This window comes from Portunus trituberculatus, chromosome 41, assembly GCF_017591435.1.
Source record: "Portunus trituberculatus isolate SZX2019 chromosome 41, ASM1759143v1, whole genome shotgun sequence".
NCBI lineage: Eukaryota > Metazoa > Arthropoda > Malacostraca > Decapoda > Portunidae > Portunus > Portunus trituberculatus.
In genome coordinates this window covers 5,638,274-5,659,541 of record NC_059295.1, presented here as the reverse complement: position 1 = coordinate 5,659,541, position 21,268 = coordinate 5,638,274, and the positions used below count along the sequence as shown (strand labels likewise).

At 42.0% G+C, this 21,268-nt stretch overlaps 1 protein-coding gene across 3 annotated transcripts in view; it reads right to left on the bottom strand.

Annotated features, from left to right (window-relative positions):
• Positions 1-21,268, bottom strand: part of LOC123516416 (clarin-2-like) — a 366,448-nt gene that overhangs the window by 32,656 nt on the left and 312,524 nt on the right. Inside the window, exons 2-5 of one of the 3 annotated variants that reach the window (XM_045275679.1) lie at positions 18,986-19,321; positions 18,393-18,740; positions 16,313-16,486; positions 2,283-2,415 (exon numbers count right to left, since the gene is read on the bottom strand). In XM_045275679.1, the coding sequence (XP_045131614.1) occupies positions 2,283-2,415; positions 16,313-16,486; positions 18,393-18,740; positions 18,986-19,214 (884 nt within the window). In that variant the 5' untranslated portion in view covers positions 19,215-19,321. The remainder of the gene's footprint in view (positions 1-2,282; positions 2,416-16,312; positions 16,487-18,392; positions 18,741-18,985; positions 19,322-21,268) is intronic. The other 2 variants (XM_045275680.1, XM_045275681.1) reach the window with 2 other exon arrangements.

Below are 21,268 nucleotides of genomic sequence, written 5' to 3'. Positions count from 1 at the left end.
TCAACTGGAAAATAATCTATAGTTAAATAAGGTTCTAGGAGTCGTTTCCACCAGTTATTTCATCCCCCCCTCTATACTCTGTACTGTGGCCTTATCTGTTCATGTATGGATTATGAGTTCCATTTATATATATATATATATATATATATATATATATATATATATATATATATATATATATATATATATATATATGTATATATATATTCCTTCTTGCTGGAAGTTTGCCTATGTTCAGCCTATTCCTAAAAAGGGTGACCATTCTAATCCCACAAACTACCGTTCTAAAGCAATAATTTCTTGTTTACCTAAAGTTTTTTTTAAGCTATCCTCAATAGGAAAATTCTTAAACATCTGTCACTTCACAATCTTGTATCTGATCGCCAGAATGGCTTCCGTCAACTTCGCTCTACTGGTGATCTTCTGCCTTTCTTTACTAAGTCATGTTCATCCTCTTTTAGAAATTTCGGTAAAACATTTTTTGTAGCATTATCAAAAGCTTTTGATAGGGTCTGGCATATAGCTTTGAATTCAAAACTGTACTCCTACGGTTTCTATCCTTATCTCTGCAACTTTAGTTTCTTTCTGACCATTTTATAACTGTTGTGGTAGACAGCCACTGTTCTTCTAAATCTATTATAGTGGTTTCTATCCTATCACCCACTCTCTTTCTATTATTCATTAATTACCTTAACCAAACTTCTTGTCCTATCCACTCCTACGTTGATGATATCACCCTCCAACTTTGCACGTCCTTTCTTAGACGAACAACCCTTCAGGAAATCAAGAGATCATGCAGGGATGTCACAGAACGCCTGACTTCTGTTCTTTCTAAGATTTCTTATTGGGGCAGAGAAAACTTTGTAGTATTCAATGCCTCAAAAACTCAATTCCTTCATCTATCAACTCAACACAATCTTCCAAACAACTATCCCCTCTTCTTCAATGACACTCAACAGTCTCCCTCTTCCACACTGAATATCCTCGGCCAATCATTTACTCATAATCATAACTGGAAACTTCACATCTGATCACTTGTTAAAACAGTTTCTAAGAAGTCAGGGGTTCTGAGGTGTCTCCGCCAGTTTTTCTCGCCCCTTCAACTGCTAACTCTGTACAAGAGCCTTATCCATCTTTGTATGGAATACTCTTCTCATATTTGGGAGGTTTCCACTCACACAGTTTTATTAGATACGGTGAAATCAAAAGTTTTCAAGTCATCAATTCCCCTCCTCTGACTGACTGTCATCATCCTCTTTCTCACCGCCAGAATGTTACATGTCTTTCTATCTTTTATCGCTATTTTCATGCTAACTGCTCCACTGATCTTGCTAACTGCATGCCTCCCCTCCTCCTGCGGCCTCGCCATAGAAGGCTTTCTTCTTCTCATCCTCATTCTGTCCAACTCTCTAACGCAAGAGTTAACCAGTACTCTCGATCATACATACCTTCCATGGATACACTCTGGAACCCCATGCCTACTTCTGTATTTCCATTTTCCTACGACATGACTTCTTTTAAGAGGGAGATCTCAAGAGATTTGGCCCTATTTTTGGGCTAATTCCTTTAAAATCTTTTAGGGAACCTGCAGTTTCAGTGGGCTTGCTTTCTTTTTTTCAATGTTTTGTTGCCCTTGGAAGGTCTCCCTCTTGCATATATGTATATATATATATATATATATATATATATATATATATATATATATATATATATATATATATATATATATATATATATATATATATATATATATATATACAGGCCAGTCGTGAAATGACACCTGAGAGGCTAACCACCCTTCCCGTTCTCTGACCTAAGTGACTTGACCCTAATGATAAGCATTCCAGCTACTCTCGACCTATATGGCAATGTTTCAAAGCTAAGGTGTCAAATGTTGTGATATTTATGTAAAATCCACTCTGCTATCTTAAAATTCGTGTCATTCATAACACTGTATGTTTGATGTACACATACTTAATATATGAATCAATGAAAATAAAGAAAAGATAACTGACATACTAAAAAGAAACTTTGATGTGACAGATTAGCTAATTAATCAGGCAAACGTTCTTCCAAGAATGAAACGAGTACAGAGATGGACAAAAAAGGATAGCGGTTGCGAATCGGCTATCAGGGGCAACCTAAGCAAAAATTATTGTTAAGACGACGTACGAAAAAAGTAAGGACAGAAGGAATGAGAAAAAAGATCTCCATTATTTCTTCTCGTTTCTGTCCTTAGACGAAGTATAGCAACAGGGAAAAAGGATGTGTGAAGCACCTACCAGAAAGAATAACCGAAGACTTCCATGCCCTTAGTGGTCCATCCGTCGTTGGCGTCGTAGAGGAGTACGTTATCGGTAAGATGTTTATGGAACTGCACTGCCCACAGGATGACCGTCAACATGTCGAAGACAGCTGCCGAAAAAAAAAAAAAAGTAAATCGGCTCGGATGTGAAGTGTTCTGACCAAAAAGGAATAAGAACATAAGAAAATGAGGAAACCTGCAAGAGGCTGTCAGACCAACACGTGGTAGTCCCAGTATCTTTTTTCTTTTTTTATTATGTCCTGGCCTATACCGCCTGTAGGAAACTTGAAGAGTATCGGAAACGCTGTTAAGCTTCCACCCATTAGTGGCGCAAAAAAAAATGTATTTATAGTGGTATAGTGGTACCCATATTAGGACCCATATCACCACCCAAACGCATCTTTGATGTAACCACCTATAACCTGGGTATCATGGTGACATGAAGTTAACTTTAAACCACTCGACAAATAGCATAGTTTAAAGGCCGTTCTTGGTAGGATTCGAACCTATGCGTGGTCGTCTGCCCGATTCCACACTCACTACCTCATCCACTACACCATCGCCTCCCTAAGAGCTACGCTACTTGATCCATCAATCATCCCCATCCATAAATTTATCTAATAATTTTTTAAAGCTCCCTATTGACTCAGCACTAACAACATGATTACTGAGTCCGTTCCATTTCATCGACCACTCTGTTAGAGAACCGGAAAAAAAATAATTTCACATGTAAGTGGTGGGTCGGATATAGTATGTATTAAAGCTGCTATTCCTATCAATGCTGTTCCTGATTCTACGGCTGCTACTACTACTACTACTACTACTAATAATAATAATAATAATAATAATAATAATAATAATAATAATAAAAATAATAATAATAACTAATGTATTGCTGCTACTGCTTCTGCTGCTGCTGCTGCTGCTTCTTGTGCTACTGATGCTACTGCTGCTGCTGCTGCTGCTGCTGCTTGTGCTGCTGCTGCTACTGCTGATTGTGCTGCTGCTGCTACTGCTGTTGCCGCTGATGCTATTGCTGCTTCTGCTCCTTGTCCTGCTGCTGCTGCTACTACTGCTGCTGCTGCTGCTGCAGCTGCTGCTGTTACTGCTGCTGCTGCAGCTGCTGCTGCTGCTGTTACTGCTGCTGCTGCTGCTGCTGCTGCTGCTGCTGCTGCTGCTGCTGCTGCTGCTGCTGCTGCTGCTGCTGCTGCTGCTGCTGCTGCTGCTGCTGCTGCTGCTACTGCTGCTGCTGCTGCTGCTGCTGCTGCTGCTGCTGCTGCTGCTGCTGCTGCTGCTGCTGCTGCTGCTACTGCTACTGCTGCTACTGCTGCTGCTGCTGCTGCTGCTGCTGTTGCTGCTGCTGCTGCTGCTGCTGCTGCTGCTGCTGCTGCTGCTGCTGCTGCTGCTGCTGCTGCTGCTGCTGCTGCTGCTGCTGCTGCTGCTGCTGCTGCTGCTGCTGCTGCTGCTGCTGCTGCTGCTGCTGCTGCTGCTGCTGCTGCTGCTGCTGCTGCTGCTGCTGCTGCTGCTGCTGCTGCTGCTGCTGCTGCTGCTGCTGCTGCTGCTGCTGCTGCTGCTGCTGCTGCTGCTGCTGCTACTGCTGCTGCTGCTGCTGTTCCTGCTGCTGATGCTACTGCTGCTTGTGCTGCTGCTGCTGCTGCTACTGCTGCTGCTGCTGCTGCTGCTGCTGCTGCTGATGCTACTGCTGCTTGTGCTGCTGCTGCTGCTGCTGCTGATGCTACTGCTGCTTGTGCTGCTGCTGCTGATGCTACTGCTGCTTGTGCTACGGCTGCTACTGTTCCCGCTGCTGATGCTACTGCTGCTTGTGCTGCTGCTGCTGCTGCTGCTGCTGCTGCTGCTGCTGCTGCTGCTGCTAATGTTGCTGCTGCTGCTGCTGCTGCTGCTGCTTGTGCTGCTGCTGCTGATGCTACTGCTGCTTGTGCTGCTGCTGCTACTGTTCCCGCTGCTGATGCTACTGCTGCTTGTGCTGCTGCTGCTGATGCTACTGCTGCTTGTGCTGCTGATGCTGATGCTACTGCTGCTTGTGCTGCTGCTGCTGATGCTACTGCTGCTTGTGCTGCTGCTGCTGCTACTGCTACTGCTGCTGCTGCTGATGCTACTGCTGCTTGTGCTGCTGCTGCTACTGCTACTGCTGCTTGTGCTGCTGCTGCTGCTGCTGCTGCTGCTGCTGCTGCTGCTGCTGCTGCTGCTGCTGCTGCTGCTGCTGCTGCTGCTGCTGCTGCTGCTGCTGCTGCTACTGCTGCTGCTGCTGCTGCTGCTGCTGCTGCTGCTGCTACTGCTGCTGCTGCTGCTGCTGCTGCTGCTGCTGCTACTGTTCCCGCTGCTGATGCTACTGCTGCTTGTGCTGCTGCTGCTGATGCTACTGCTGCTTGTGCTACTGCTGCTGCTACTGTTACTGCTGCTGCTGCTGATGCTACTGCTGCTTGTGCTGTTGCTGGTGCTGCTAGTGCTGCTTGTGCTGCTGCTGCTGCTACTGCTGCTGCTACTGATGCTACTGCTACTGCTGCTTGTGCTGCTGCTACTACTGCTGCTGCTGCTGCTGCTACTGCCGCTTGTGTTGCTGCTGCTGATGCCTTTTTTTTATGTAGGGAAGAGAGCCAGCCAAGGGCAAAGAAAAGAAAATATTAAAAAAAAGGCCCACTTGAGTGCTGGCTCTCTAAAAAGTGGTAAAGCGTCAGCCAAAATTGGGGAGCAAATGCCTGGATACCTCGCTCTTAAAAGAAGACAAGTTGTTGGAAGTCGGAAATACAGATGCAAGGAGGGAGTTCCAGAGTTTACCAGTGAGAGGGATAAATGATTGAGAGTACTGGTTAACTCTTGCGTTAGAGTTGGACAGAATAGGGATGAGAGGAAGAAAAAAGCCTTGTGCAGCGAGGCCGCAGGAAGATGGGAGGCATGCAGTTAGCAAGATCATTAGAGCAGTTAGCATGAAAATAGCGATAAAAGATAGAAAGAGATGCAACATTTCGGCGGTGAGAAAGAGGCTGAAGACAGTTAGTCTGTGGCAAGGATATACGGGTTCAATGGGCGGGCTGGAGGAATTGGTTAGGGAACCTCGCTTCGAACAGATGGCGCACGGGTCGTAGGTAGTAAGGGGGTGAGGGATAGGGGGATCCATCAGCGGGGCAGGATGAGCGCCATTACAAGATTCAAACAGTCAGTCAGTCACGGGAAAGAGCGCAAGGCAAATCAACAATTGCCCGTCTCCGCCTGGGCCACACCACGCTCAGTGCTCACTTGCATCGCCTACATCAGTCTTGTGACCCCTTCTGCCCTTGGTGTAGGACTACCCTGAGTCCATGGAACATTTCCTGCTTCAATGCCCACGCCTCCTCTCTCAACATAGTGCATTACGCTCCCGGCTCTCCGCCCTGGCCATCACAACACTCGACCTGCCCATCCTCTTGGCGGCCTCAGGCAACCTGCTGACCTTCGCCTTACTTGTGCCTTCTTGAGGAAGATCGGCCAGCTACCACGCCTGTGATACCCACACATGAGTACCCCAGGGCTCATAAGGATCCATAGATTTTCGTGGCCTCTTTTGAATCCTTATGAGCCCTGGGGTAGTCCTGTGTGGGTATCACAGGCGTGGTAGCTGGCAGGTCTTCCTCAAGAAGGCACAAGTAAGGCAAAGGACAACAGGTTGCTAAGAAAGGTGGACGCCTGAGGCCGCCAAGACGGTGGGCAGGTCGAGTGTTGTGATGGCCAGGGAGGAGAGGCGGAAGCGTAATGCACTATGTTGAGAGAGAAGGCGAGGCCATTGAAGCAGGAAATGTTCCATGGCCTCAGGGGTAGTCCTAGACCAAGGGCAGAAGTGGTTACAAGACAGACGTAGGCGATGCAAGTAAGGAGTATGGTGTGGCCCAGGCGGAGGCGGGCAGAAAATATATATATATATATATATATATATATATATATATATATATATATATATATATATATATATATATATATATATATGAACATGTTTTATTTGCCTTATAAGTTCATAGCCACGAGAGAATGCAGGGAAAAATAAGGGGAGGGGGAGGAAGCATGGGAGAAATTTCAAGTTATTCAGAAGATGGAAGGCTCAAGTACCTTTCGTGGGCAACCTCTCTATCAGGCTGAGTTAAACCAAGGGTTAGAAGGTTTAGGTTGAGATAAAGAATGAGGAATGTACGCCTCCATGCCAGACACTATCACCTCTGTTATGCGTTCAGCACAAAGAGATGGGTCTCTGACACGGAAGCAGTAATCATTCCAGGGAAAATCAGCATAATACCTCCTCAGGTCCCCCCTAAATGGCAGAGACAAAACGCCACAGGCACCTCTGCTTTTGGGGATCCTGTGGAGGGATTGGAAAAATAGGACAAGATGCAGTAATGAGATTGTGATCGGAGGAGCCCAACGGAAATGAAAGGGAGACAGCATAAGCAGAAGGATTAGAGGTGAGGAAGAGATCAAGAATGTTGGGCGTGTCTCCAAGACGGCCAGGAATACGGGTAGGGTGATGCACCAGTTGCTCTAGGTCATGGAGGGCAGCAAAGTTGAAGGCTAATTCACCAGGATGGTCGGTGAAGGGAGATGAAAACCATAGCTGGTGGTGAACATTGAAATCTCCAAGGATGGAAATCTCAGCGAAAGGGTAGAGGGACAGAATGTGCTCCACTTTGGAAGTTAAGTAGTCGAAGACTATAGTCAGAAGAGTTAGGGGAGAGATAAACAGCACAGATAAATTTAGAATGAGAGTTACTGCTGCTTGTGCTGCTGCTGCTGATGTTACTGCCGCTTGTGCTGCTGCTGCTGATGCTACTGCCGTTTGTGCTGCTGCTGCTGCTAATGCTACTGCTGCTTGTGGTGGTGCTGCTGCTGATGCTACTGCTGCTTGTGGTGGTGCTGCTGCTGATGCTACTGCTGCTTGTGCTGCTGATGCTGATGATGATGATGATGCTACTGCTTCTTGTGCTGTTGCTGTTGCTGTTACTGCTGCTGCTGCTGCTGCTGCTACTGCTGCTTGTGCTGCTGCTGCTACTGCTGCTAAGGCTGCTACTGCAGTTTGTGCTGCTGCTGCTACTGCTGCTTGTGCTGCTGCTGCTAAGGCTGCTACTGCAGTTTGTGCTGCTGCTGCTACTGCTGCTTGTGCTGCTGCTGCTACTGCTGCTTGTGATGCTGATGCTGTTGCTGCTGCTACTGCTGCTGCTGATGATGATGATGATGCTACTGCTGCTTGTGCTGCTGCTGCTGATGCTACTGCTGCTGCTGCCGCTGCTGCTGCTGCTGCTTCTTCTGCTGTTGCTGCTACTGCGTCTAATTTTTTTTCTTTTATGTAAAAGGGACAGCATGACAAGGGCAACAAAATATGAAAAAAAAAGGCCCACTATGTTGCCAGTTTGCTAAAAGACATGGGAGTTAGCCAAAATTTAAGGACAAATGTCTCAACACCTCTCTCTTTAAAGAAGTTAAGTCAAAGGAAGATGAAAATACAGACGCAGGAGTTACAGAGTTTACCAGCGAGAGGTATGAATGATTGAGAGTACTGGTTAACTCTTGCATTAGGTAGTTAGACAGAATAGGGGTGAGAGGAAGAAGAAAGCCTTGTGCAGCGAGGCCGCAGGAGGATGGGAGGCATGCAGTTAGCAAGATCAGTAAAGTAGTTAGCATGAAAATAGCGATAAAAGATATAAAGACATGCAACATTTTGGCCTTAAGAGAGAGAGGGTGAAGACGGTCAGTCAGAGGAGGGGACTGACGAGACGAAAATCTTTTGGTCCACCCTATCTAATAAAGCAGTATGAATGGAACTCCACCCCAGACATACGAAGAGTACTCCATACAATGACGGATAAGGCCCTTGTACAGAGTTAGCAGTTGGAGGGGCGAGAAAAACTGGCGGGGACGCCGCAGAACGCCTAACTTCATAGAAACTGTTTTAGCAAGAGATGAGAAGTGAAATTTCCAGCAAAGAAAAAGAGTAAAGGACAGACAGAGGATATTCAGTGTGAAAGAGAGAGACAGTTGAGTGTCATTGAAGAAGAGGGGATAGTTGTCTGGAAGGTTGTGTCGAGTTGATAGATGGAGGATTTGAGTTTTTGAGGCATTGAATACAACTAAATTTCCCTATCCCAGTCAGAAGTCTTAGAAAGATCAGAAGTCAGGTGTTATGTGGCGTTATTGCGTGATCTGACGAATTCCTGAAGGGTTGGTCGTTTCTGAAAGGACGTGGAAAGATGTAGAGTGGTATCATCACCGTAAGAGTGGATAAGGTAAGAAGTTTGCTTAAGAAGATCATTAATGAATAATAGAAAGAACAGAACCTTGAGGAACACCACTGTTAATAGATTTGGGAGAAAAACAGTGGCCGTCTACCACAGCTGCAATAGAACGGTAAAGAAGGAAACTTGAGATAAAGTTGCAGAGAGAAGGATAGAAACCGTAGGAGGGCAGTTTTGAAATCAAAGCTTTGTGCCAGACTCTATCAAAAGCTTTTGATATGTCTAACGCTACAGCAAAAGTTTCACCGAAATCTCTAAAAGAGGATGACCAAGACTCAGTAAGGAACGCCAGAAGATCACCAGTAGAGCGACCTTGACGGAAGCCATACTGGCGATCAGATAGAAGATTGTGAAGTGACAGATGTTTAAGAATCTTCCTATTGAGGATAGATTAAAAAACTTTAGACAAGCAAGAGATTAAAGCTATAGGACGGTAGTTTGAGGGATTAGAACGGTCACCCTTTTTAGGAACAGGCTGAATGTAGGCAAACTTCCAGCAAGAAGGAAAGGTAGAAGTCGATAGACATAGTTGAAAGAGTTTGGCCAGGCAAGGTGCAAGCACGGAAGCACAGTTTTGAGAACAATAGGAGGGACCCCATCAGGTCCATAAGCCTTCCGAGGGTTTAGGCCAGCGAGGGCATGGAAAACATCATTACGAAGAATTTTGATTGAAGACATGAAATAGTCAGAGGGAGGAGGAGAGGAGGACAAGCCCAGAATCATCCAAGGTGGAGTTGTTAGCAAAGGTTTGAGAGAAGAGTTCAGCTTTAGAGACAGATGAGATGGCAGTGGTGCCATCAGGATGAAATAAAGGAGGGAAAGATGAAGAAGTAAAGTTATTGGAGATGTTTTTGGCCAGATGCCAGAAGTCACGAGGGAGTTAGAGTTTGAAAGATTTTGACATTTTCTATTTATGAAGAGTGTTTGGCAAGTTGAAGAACAGACTTGGCATGATTCCGGGCAGAAATATAAAGTGCATGAGATTCAGGAGATGGAAGGCTCAAGTACCTTTTGTGGGCAACCTCTCTATCATGTATAGCACGAGAACAGGTTGTGTTAAACCAAGGTTTAGAAGGTTTAGGTTGAGAAAAGAATGAGGAATGTACGCATCGGATGGCTACATCACAATATAATATAGAAGAAACAAGAAACGAAGGAAACACGGATGGATTTATAATAGTTCGCTAGTACGCAGTGTGCTGTCGCACCCGGCCAGAAAAGGGATTAGGAGCTACGGCGAGGGGTCAAAAGAAAAACAATTGTAATTACTCAGGGCAGGGTAGCCAGTAAACATCCAGGGACAGTCATGTTGTTGGTTCCGCACACGTGAGCTTTCATCTGACTGGTGAACGGTACCTGGATGGACGTGTTATTGTAGGTCAAGTCTGACCCCCCCGCCTGAATTCTCTGAAGGAAGGTTGTAGAGGTCTGGGAAGGTAGAGGCGAGAGAGGAAGCAGGAAGGGAGGATAGCCTAGGAGTGGGGCTGCCTAGGCTGTGTAACTGAGGAGGCATGATCACATTGTGCCTCATATAAACAGTAAGTGGAACCAAAGTTGCAATGAAGTCTGAGATAATTTAGAAAGGAGGAATAATCATCATAGGATGTTTAGGTATTATTTTAGTATGTGTGTTTATGTGTACGTACTTAGATCAATATGACGCCGTTATGTACTTGCATTTTCATGTCAAGAGTAAAAGATCCTGTGTACATCTACGTACGTATGTGCATGTGTGTTGCTTTCACGAATAAGTTACATAACATACATATTTGTGTGTATTGGTGTACGAAGTTAAAGTAGTTATTATGTATGGCTGGTTACCAAGAGAAAGAGATTCGTTGAGTGAAGTACTTGCGAGGATATATCACGATTTGTCATTATATTCGTTGGTGTGCTATGTTGTCATTGTCGTGAATGAAGAAAGGTACTTATATTTGTATGGTGATATACTTAGTGGTGTGTTAAGTTGATAGCTTGTATTCATGCACCAAGTAAAGGTAATTCTTATATGTGGGTAACTGGTTGAAAGGGGGAAAGTTGTAATTACTGCATATGAGATTCACTGATGAATAAAGCACAGTGGTTGGATATTGTAATAACCAATACACAGAACCGCGTCAGATGCGTTTAAGAAAATCATTTGTGTAAGTCTGGCTAATAATTATCAATGTGGTATTCTATGTTTTCACCGTTAATGAAATCGGCCGTAGGTTAACAGAGTGAAAAATTAAGGGCACTCATCTGATGCATTATCTGATTGTATCACCCACAATCCACGCGAGACCACCATATTGTTTTAAAATCCTGTACTTGTTGTGATTACAGTATTACTAATTGAAAAAGACAAGTTAAACAATAACTTAAATAGAATAATAGTATATTTAATGATTTTGATAAGCGTTTTTAATATAATGAATACTTATCTTACATTTTTACATTCTCTCACGGGTTAGTCACCCGTTAGTGTGATCGCCCCATGCTGTGTGGTGGGTTAACACATGAATGTTCCAATAACGTGGAATCCTAGGCATGCACAGAACCGCGTCAAATGCACGTCAAATTAAATCCATTTGTGTGTCTAGCTAACTATCAATATGGTTTTCCAGGTTTTCACCGTTTAAGAAATCGGCCGAGAGAGAGAGAGAGAGAGAGAGAGAGAGAGAGAGAGAGAGAGAGAGAGAGGGGGGGGACGAATTGGTAACGATCACGGATGGATGTTTGGTTCGTGTGCATTAATTCTTTTTTGTTGTTGTTGTTGTTTTGAAGAAGCTGTGATGTTACTATGTATTTCAGTAAACGTTTCTTTCTTACAACAGTTAGTGGAGCGAGCGTGTGCTCTGTTCATTCTTGGCAGAAATACAATACTAGTGGATGGACACAAAACAAGACATAAAATATATAAAATAATAAAACGATGTGTTCGCTGGTGAGTGGAAGACAGTTATCGAAAAATAAATACTGAAAACGTTGAGGGTTTTCATCGTGGACTTTTGTCGGTCTCAAATGATTTAACTCTCGCTGTGCGTAACTTAGCTATATATATATATATATATATATATATATATATATATATATATATATATATATATATATATATATATATATATATATATATATATATATATACTTTTAAGGAAAAGGAGATTTTATTTTATTTTTTTCAGTAGAGAACTTTAACTGACGGTCGTTTACAGATTTGCATATTCATTTATCGTATTTCTTTACAGCTGAATTCACTTGACGCCGCCTCTCTAGCCTTAGAGACTCTTTTTTAATGTTACCTTATTTACTTTGTTAATTCACTATTATTTTCGAAACATGCATTCCGCTTGCAGCTTACTAACTTATGATCAGCTTCACGAGCATTTTTATCCATCTCATTTTCAGATCCAGTTAGCTTATCACTCGCATGTGGCTCGCTCTCCCTCTCTCCATACTCTGATTCTCCCTCTATCCTGGTTCCTGGAGCTACCTCAGCAATAGTGTTAAACTCCACATGTTACCCTCAATACTCTCTCTCTCTCTCTCTCTCTCTCTCTCTCTCTCTATCTATCTATCTATCTATCTATCTCTCTTTCTTGTGATATATACCATTTGTTTATATTGTATATTCATTCCATGCATTTGTTTTTTATCTCTTTCCACACTTGTTTATACTCCACACCAAAGTTACACAGCTATTTTTTTTTAGTTTGAATATATATGGACTTTTTTTTTACCAACTTCTATTTCTGCGTGTTTCTCGCAGGCTTGTTTCCGTCGCTGCTGCGGTCGTTTTTGTTGTTGTTTTTTTTTTTATGTTGGTTGTTGTGGTCTTTAATAATTGCTTCTTGCAGCATTTCTGAACAGCGCGTCCTTCTTTGTAAACCCTTTTTATTTTATTTTACTCTCATGGATACGTGCGCGTCATTCTCTCGTGATTAATATCTTCTCACCACATCTACCTTCTTAATCTTTTGCAAGCTGCTGCTGTTGCTGCTATTGCTGCTGTTCCTCCTCCTCCCGGTTGAGTTGTAAGTAAACATGTCAAGGTTAGCTCCCTCACTTCTTGTCGCTCTTCATATGCCTTCTCTTTTGTCTTTCAGTAGAGATCTGTAATGTTCGTCCGTCCGTCCGTCATTTGAGTACTATGCATTCTAGCGACATTCAATGGACTTTACCAGGCAAATGAGAAATCCGGTACTGCACAGAATATCTAGATATTTTGTATACTCCAAAGAACATCATGCCTATATATAAAACAGTGTCATCTATTGTACATATTTTCAAGATTATGTTGGATACCTATCACGATCAAATATACGTGGTATACCTACATCACAATGAAATATATGAAGAAATAACAATGAAAAAACATATGTAGGAGTAGTAAAAAAATAAAAAGTTTTAATGACCCAGGCCATGGTACCAGGTAAACATCCTGGGACAGGACAACAACTATGTGTTGTTGTTGTTGTTTTTTACATGTCTTTTACTTGACTGGTGGACGGTACCCTTGATGGGCACGTTGTTGTAGGTCAAGACACTCCCCCCTGAGGTCTCTGAAGAAAAGTTTGAAAGGAATGGGAGAGAAAGAGATGAGAGAGGAATCAGAGAGAGAGAGACAGCTGAGGCTCTGAGTGGCTCTGATGGTGGCCGAGGAGGCGGGATGGGCGTTTTCTACATTATGTAACAGTAAGTGGGGCTTATAAGTTGCAATGTAGTCTTTGAGAAAAATTAGAACGGAGGAGGAATAAGGATAAGATATTGAGGTGTTATTGGTATATATGTATGTAATTTATTATTTGGTATATGTATGGAATTTATGTGTGTAGTAAATGGAACAATATGACGTCGAGACATAATATTGTGCATTATGAATAGTCTCAATCGGATGCATATTCTTATGCATATTGGAAATAATATGCCTTGATGAATAAGTTACGTATTGTGGTTGCGTTGTTTGGATATTGAAATTACGTGTGCGACGCCGAATTCATATATACTCTAATGAAGGAAGAGAAGAGAAGAAATAATAATAACTCTTATGAGATTCATTGATAAATAAAGTACAGTGTTCGAATGTTGTAATAAGGCTATGAGGATATGGTGCACGTCGTTGAGGTAAAATTTGTTAAAAGAATATCTTGAAGATATTTTGGTGTAAGAATATATAGATGTAAAGAGAAAGTTGGAATTATTGCACATGAGACAATCATTTTCAGTGGTGAGTTACAATGTTGTATTCGTATATCCTCCTGCGGCCTCGCTGCACAAGGCTTTCTTCCTTCTCTCATTTCTTTTCTGTTCAACTTTCTAATACAAGAGTTAACCAGTACTCTCAATCATTCATATCTTTCTCTGGTAAACTCTGGAACTCCCTACCTGCTTCTGTATTTCCGCCTTTCTACGACTTGTCTTCTTTTAAGAGGGAGGTATCAAGACATTTGATCCCTAATTTTGGCTAACGCTTTTCTTTCTTCTAGCACCCAAGTGGGCCTTTTTTTTTTTTTTTTTTTGGCCCTTGGCTGGCCCTCTCTCCTACATAAAAAAAAATACTAAGTTGAAGTAATTCTTATTATGTTTGGTTACAATGGGAAATTGTAATGATTTGTAGCGGAAAAGACGACGAAACGAATTAAGTGATGCTTGTATATTGCCGGCGACGCATCTAACATCTTATGTACAGATATGATTTTTGTAAGTAAAAAACAGAAAACCACCCCAGGGTTTTATAACCAGTAGCCAGAGAAATTGGGCAACGTCGTGCAACAACTCGGATCACGACAATTATGTTGAATTAGGTGGTGAGTTCATTTTGATACCATCTAGTCTGCTAGAAAAGTTCTAAGTTTCATTGCAGTATTGATCTATTCTCTATTGAGTCGGCACGAGCTCGCGGACAAATATTTTCATTTTGTATCTAATTAATCGCAAGATGGAGAATTGTAAATCTAGTTACTTCGTGTACGTAATGAAACAACGTCTTTATGCTGAACTGAGAAAAGATTGATACTCTGTGGCAACGAATTTGGTATTTAAGAGACGAACGTTACTAGTAATTAGTAGATGAAGTGAAAAATGGTCAAACCGCAACAAAGAATTGGTTGGTTGGTTGCTACGCAAGTATGACGTAATGGTTCCACACCAGAAAGCCCATTTATTAAGCCAGAACAGAAAAAAATGTTGTATGTACTATTCAGTTCTCTGTGATCAACTGTGAACTGTTTGAAATATTTCGTGAAAAACACGTATTAACTGGTCATAGTAGTTGTATATCACCGAGCAACGTAGAGGGGAGGGAATAAAGCAGCCAGGGAGGACGCCAGTGCTTGGCACGAAATATAAGCGGGAAGAAGCGCAAGGGGAGACACCCCTTGGCTCGACAGAAGACCAGAACACAGAACAGCCCTGCGTCGCCATTTGAAAAGAGATACTAGTCTCCTGCTCGTGTGTAACCTATCTGCCCGACCCCTGTGTATCCTGAAGGAGGGCAAGCAGCTGTCCTGTGTTGCTGAAGACAAGGAAGCAGCTATGTGTGCAGCAAGAACGAGGAGACCAGCTGGAAAGAATTCTTGGACCAAGGGACTAGCTGGGGACAGTGTCGCCAGACACAGTGGCGCTACAGCTTCCGACCACAAGAAAGAGTTATGAGCAGTGAGAATGTACTGTGCTAGTGACTGGGACTAAGTGAATGTGTGTGTCTCGTTCGTGCGCCCTACTATGTAGATACCTGTGAGTGGTGGTTTATGGCAAATAAATCCATTAAGTAGACTCTGCGCCTGTACCTTTTCCCAATTTGCCTGTTTGTTCTGTCTGTCTGAGAGTATCTGCCCAGTGAGTTCTAGCCAGTGCCACTTCACTTCAAACTGCAGTCACCGAACCACGCCCGTGAGTATCTCTTGTCTTCCCCTGGTGTCCCCTGTGAGTGCTGTGAGGGCTGTGCTAAGCGGCTGGTAAGGGAGGGTACGTAGCAATATAAATATTTCAGACAATCATGCACGAGCGTAAAGAAGAAAAGAAATATTGCATTTTGGAATTGTAATAAATAAGAATTTTTTTATTTTCATTTAGGCTTTCGATAAATTCACCCTTCAAGTATAATATATAGAGAACCTTAGTTATATTTGCAGCGTCGACTCATTTTGTTAAATAAAAAAAAGAGTTGATAGAAGACACACGATGTTCCCTAAAAGATATGTTGTTTTGGTTTACACTTTCAGTAAAAATATAAATATAAATGAGAACATCAATATAATTCAGTTGGCTAATCCCAAGAGACATACTGATCTAGAGCAGCGTTTCCAAACCTTTTCCGACCATAGCAACCCCTGTTGTCATGTCTACGCAGTCCAGCACCCTAACTAATATCTTGTTTTTAGAAAGTAAAAGAAAGTGAAGTGTGTCCACCACTTCCCAGCAATCCCTATAATTGATTTCAGGCCCCCCAGAGGGTGCTAGCATCCCAGGTTGGGAAGCGCTGATCTTGAGGAAAAGAAGAGAGGAAAAATATAAACAAACACTTGGATAGCTGCAATCTATGGGTTTTATGCCAAGAACTGCAATGACAAACAGAATTTTCTATTTACCACCTGTTCTTGATGTGATCTGAACGTTGATTGAGATCGGGCGAGCAGAGCCAGCCAAACAGCATTTATCAAGAAAATAGGTCGCAATGAAGGACTGACTACCATACGGCTATATCTTCATTATCTAAATTTACCTACTTATTTACTCATTATGAACAACTACCCACCTGCGAGGGAGTTCCAGAGGTAGAGACCGGGAATTCCTGTAATAGCCTCGACGGGCGTGGTGGCAGTGTTGACGATGGCGAAGAGAGCGCCCACCACGGCCATCAGCAGCCCGGCACTCAGGCACGCGATAGTTCCCACCCACAGTCCATAGTCCATATATTCTAAGTTTTCCGCTGTAACAACAACATCAATAATTAATAATAATAATAATAATAATAATAATAATAATAATAATAATAATAATAATGACAAAAGCAATGATAATAATAATAATAATAATAATAATAATAATAATAATAATAACAGTAACAACAACAACAACAATACCAACAATAATAATAATAATAATAATAATAATAATAATGGAGCGGGGGAGGTGGAGGAAAACAGTTGTAAGGAGTTTAATTCATTTCCCGACCGTGGTTGCCTACGGCGTCTTCAGGGGAACTGAGTTGTATGAATATTTGTACACTAATGATGATGATGATGATGATGATGATAATAATAATAATAATAAGAATAATAATAAGAAGAAGAGCAATAATAATAATAATAATAATAATAATAATAATAATAATAATAATAACAATAATAATAATAATAATAATTAAAAACAGAATGGACCTAATTTTGTAGAGGGCATGTGACGCTTCTCCTCCTTCCTAATGAAATAGAGATAAACAATAAGAGGAAATATTAAGTTTCGTTATGGATATAAAACTGCAGCTCTGATACATAAAATCATCACTAATGAAATGCCAACATAATATACACAACACTGAGGTTCACTGAGAAAAGGATGGACTGCTTAGTGCTCAGCTCCTCTCTAAACATGGAGCCCCTTGACTCAGACCAGTGCTTATTGCCTTACACAAGATGGCTGAAGAGAGAGAGAGAGAGAGAGAGAGACTGAAGAGAGAGAGAGAGAGAGAGAGAGAGAGAGAGATCTGGCATGAGAGAGAGAGAGAGAGAGAGAGAGAGAGAGAGAGAGAGAGAGAGAGAGAGAGAGAGAGAGAGAGAGAGAGAGAGAGAGAGAGAGAGAGAGAGAGAGAGAGAGAGAGAGAGAGAGAGAGAGAGAGAGAGAGAGAGAGAGAGAGAGAGAGAGAGAGAGAGAGAGAGAGAGAGAGAGAGAGAGAGAGAGAGAGAGAGAGAGAGAGAGAGAGAGAGAGAGAGAGAGAGAGAGAGAGAGAGAGAGAGAGAGAGAGAGAGAGAGAGAGAGAGAGAGAGAGAGAGAGAGAGAGAGAGAGAGAGAGAGAGAGAGAGAGAGAGAGAGAGAGAGAGAGAGAGAGAGAGAGAGAGAGAGAGAGAGAGAATCATGCTTATTGCCTTACACAAGATAGTCTGGCATCGATCAGCTGGTGTAAAGAAACAGATGCATCACTCGCATTATATCGAGTTGTGTTCCTTGTTGTTAGTTCATTTGTGTGTTCTACTTGTGAACAAATTGATATTTGCTGGAATTGAGTTTTTCTGAAACCAGTTGTTACGCGGGGACTGTACCACACCCCTAAGTGGTACTCGCTCAGGAAAAGTTTGAAAACATAACAAAACCATCGCACAGGCTTTGCCATTACACAACATAGCCCGCCACACTACGACCACCTTCACGCAACACAATCGATTAGCCACACCACGACTATCTTCACGCAACACAATCAACCACACCACGACCACTGCTATACACCATAGCCCGCTTCATCACGACTACTGCCACACAACACAGCCTGCTTTACCACGACCATCACCACATAATGCAGCCCGCCTCTCCACAAATCCCGCCACGTTACGACTACTGCCATAAATCGCTCTCAATCACACCACGACAATAGCCACACAACACAGCACGGCACAACAAACCACACAGCACAGCATAGCACAACATACCACCGCATAACACGCCCAACGCACCACACAACATAGAAAGACATATCACCCCTCAACACAGCATGCACGCCCTATATATATAGCATACCACATACCGCAGCACGACACATCATCACGACACTTTACTGCACAACACCACCACGATAAAAATCATATTGATGAAATAAAAGCTACATCATGTTTATTGCAACTCACGTGTGTCAGGGTCAAGGGTGCTTGAGGTCACTGGTGAATCTGTCGCTTTCGACTCCTCGAGAAAATCTTCTTCCATAGGACCACTCTCAAATCTGTGAGCCACAAGACCCACAGGATTGAATGGCGAGGAAAATAAACTCCAAAAATTAGTATTTCTCGCATTGTCAACGCCTTGCATTAGTTGAATGTGTGTCGGATCCATCACTTTTGCCGATCGACCTGGTGATATCCTCTCACAATTGTCCAGCAGGCCATTCTCCTCTTTGTCTAATAACATCTGTAACTGTTCCTCACGGTGTTCTTTGGTGTCTGCGCAGCTATACATACAGACGTCTTTCAGACACACGACTGTAAACATCATGGATAGAGGGATACTTCAGACATTTATCCGACATAGACCATGTAATATTATTGTAATCACTGAAATTGAATTGCAAAAAGAGAGACAGCTTTCGATTAGTATTAAATATACCAGTATTTTTACCTACCACAATACCAGTTAATATTGCTAGGAAACAAATACTATTTTCGTTCACAGAAGCATCTGTACTAATAAAACGCGTGTTTTAAGGCAAGGTGTTCCTCAGGCTCACCGTAAAGTGTGTGCATCCGATGTTCGTTGACCCTGAATACATTCCTTCCTTTGAAGAGACCAAAATTTACGGTGCCGGAGACATTTCCGGTGAAAGACCATTTCGAATCGGACACAAACCAATACTCGGTGCCAAAGGCTGCGGCGAGGAGAGAGGTGCCGAGGAAACACATGAGAAGGCTACTAAACATGACTGCTTTCCTCTTCCTTATCGCGACAGTGAGTGTCATTGTGCTGGAGGCGGAGGAGGTGGCGGAAGGCAGCAAAGGATGTCAACCAGCGGCCACAGTACACAACAATAGTAGCTGATGGATGACGTTCGGCAGAAATGAAAGCCCTGTCAATACATAAAAGAAAATTTTAGACATTCACTCTATTCCCATACAACCACCATCGTTCAACAACATGGAGTTGGACTTTTTTTTCTAATTTATTCTATATGAAAGATTAAAAGAAAGAAAAAAAATGGGCCCTGAAGTGTCTAAGATTAGTAAAAATGAATAAATATGCCGAAGCCTCACTCTTTAAAGAGTTCAAAACAGAGGAGGTTTCAGGGAATTTAATCAGAAATTTTTTTTAAATTATTGAGAATACTATTGCTTCCAAACTTCATGTAACTATTAGTACCTACTCTCTTTAATGACATCCAATATTTTCTTATATTGGTTGGCATCTAATTTTTCACCTGTTTTTCTTTTACATGATCTTAAAAATAAAAAATAAAAACTGTGGATGGAAAAGTAGTAATTCAAAACTGACTAAATCAACCACAAAATACCATAATTCAATGTCATTTTTTTATGTAAGAGAAATATCAGCCAAGGGCAACAAAACCGCAATAATAGAAAAAAAAATGGTAGTCAAATATAGCAAATTAAGTGTATTGAAATCTCTCCCTTGAAAGAGTTCAAGTCATACAAAGGTGGAAAAACAGAAGTAGGCAGAAAGTTCCAGAGTTTACCAAAAGAAAGGAATAAATTATTGAGAATACAGGTTAACTCTTACATCAAAGAGGTGTACAGAATAAAGAAAAAAAATGGTCTTGTACAACAAGGTAAAGAGAAGAGGAGAAGCATGAAGTTAACAAGATTAAAACAGTATTCAGCATGAAAATATAGATAGAAGATAGCAAGAGATGCAACATTGCTGCGATGAGAAAGAGGTTGAAGACAGTTAGTTAAAGGAGAGGAGTTCATAAGACGAAAAGCTTTTGATTTAATTTCACCTAAAAAAGCGCTATAAGTGGAAATCCACAATACATGCGAAGCATACTCCATCATACATGGTCAAATGAGGCCTCTATAGAGAGTTAACAACTGGGTGTGAGAGTTAGGACAAAACTGTTAGGGATGACTCAAAACTTCTAACTTCATAAAGTTGTTAATAGCTACAGATGATATATAAAGTTTCCAGTATAAATTATAAGTTTAAGAACAGACAGAGGATGTTCAGTGTAGAAGAGGGTGAGAGCTGAGGATCACTGAAAAAGAGGGAATAGTCGTTTGGTAGGTTATGTGCAGTTGACAGATGAAGGAATTGAGTTTTTGAGGCATTGAGCAATATGTTTGCTGTCCCAATCAGAAGTCAGACATTTTATGACTTTCCTGCACAACCTCGCCGGTTAGTTATCTATGAAAAGACGTGTAAAAGTGTAGGGTGGTATCATCAACGTAAGAATGGATAGGACGAGAAGACTGGTTTAGAAGAGCATTGATGAATAAAAAGGAAGACGATAGATGACAGGACAGAACCCTGAGGAACACCACTGAAGATACACTTAAATCAGGGAAACATAGACCGTCTACCAGAGCAGCAAAAGTACGATTTCAAAAGAAACTGAGACAGAGAGAGAGATAGAAGTTGTGGGAAAGTAGTTTGAAAACAAAAAAATTTTACCTCACTCTATCAAAAGCTTTCAATGCATCCAATTCTAATGCAACACCAAAAGTTTCCCAAAAAAATTCTTCTTTTCTTTTTTCATTTTGAGGCTGTGCTCGTATAAATTTCTCGAGTGGTTTAAAAATTACCTACATGTCACCATAATACCCAGGTTCTAGGTGGTTACACCAAAGATGCGCTTGGGTGGTGATATGGGTCCTAATATTGGTACAACTATATATAAAGTTGCCTCCGCCACTAATAGACGGAAGCTGAACAGCGTTTCAAACACAAACTCTTCAAGTATGCCTACATGCGCTATAGACCATAGCATAAATAAAAAATATATCAAAAATAAATGTGTGTGTGTGTGTGTGTGTGTGTGTGTGTGTGTGTGTGTGTGTGT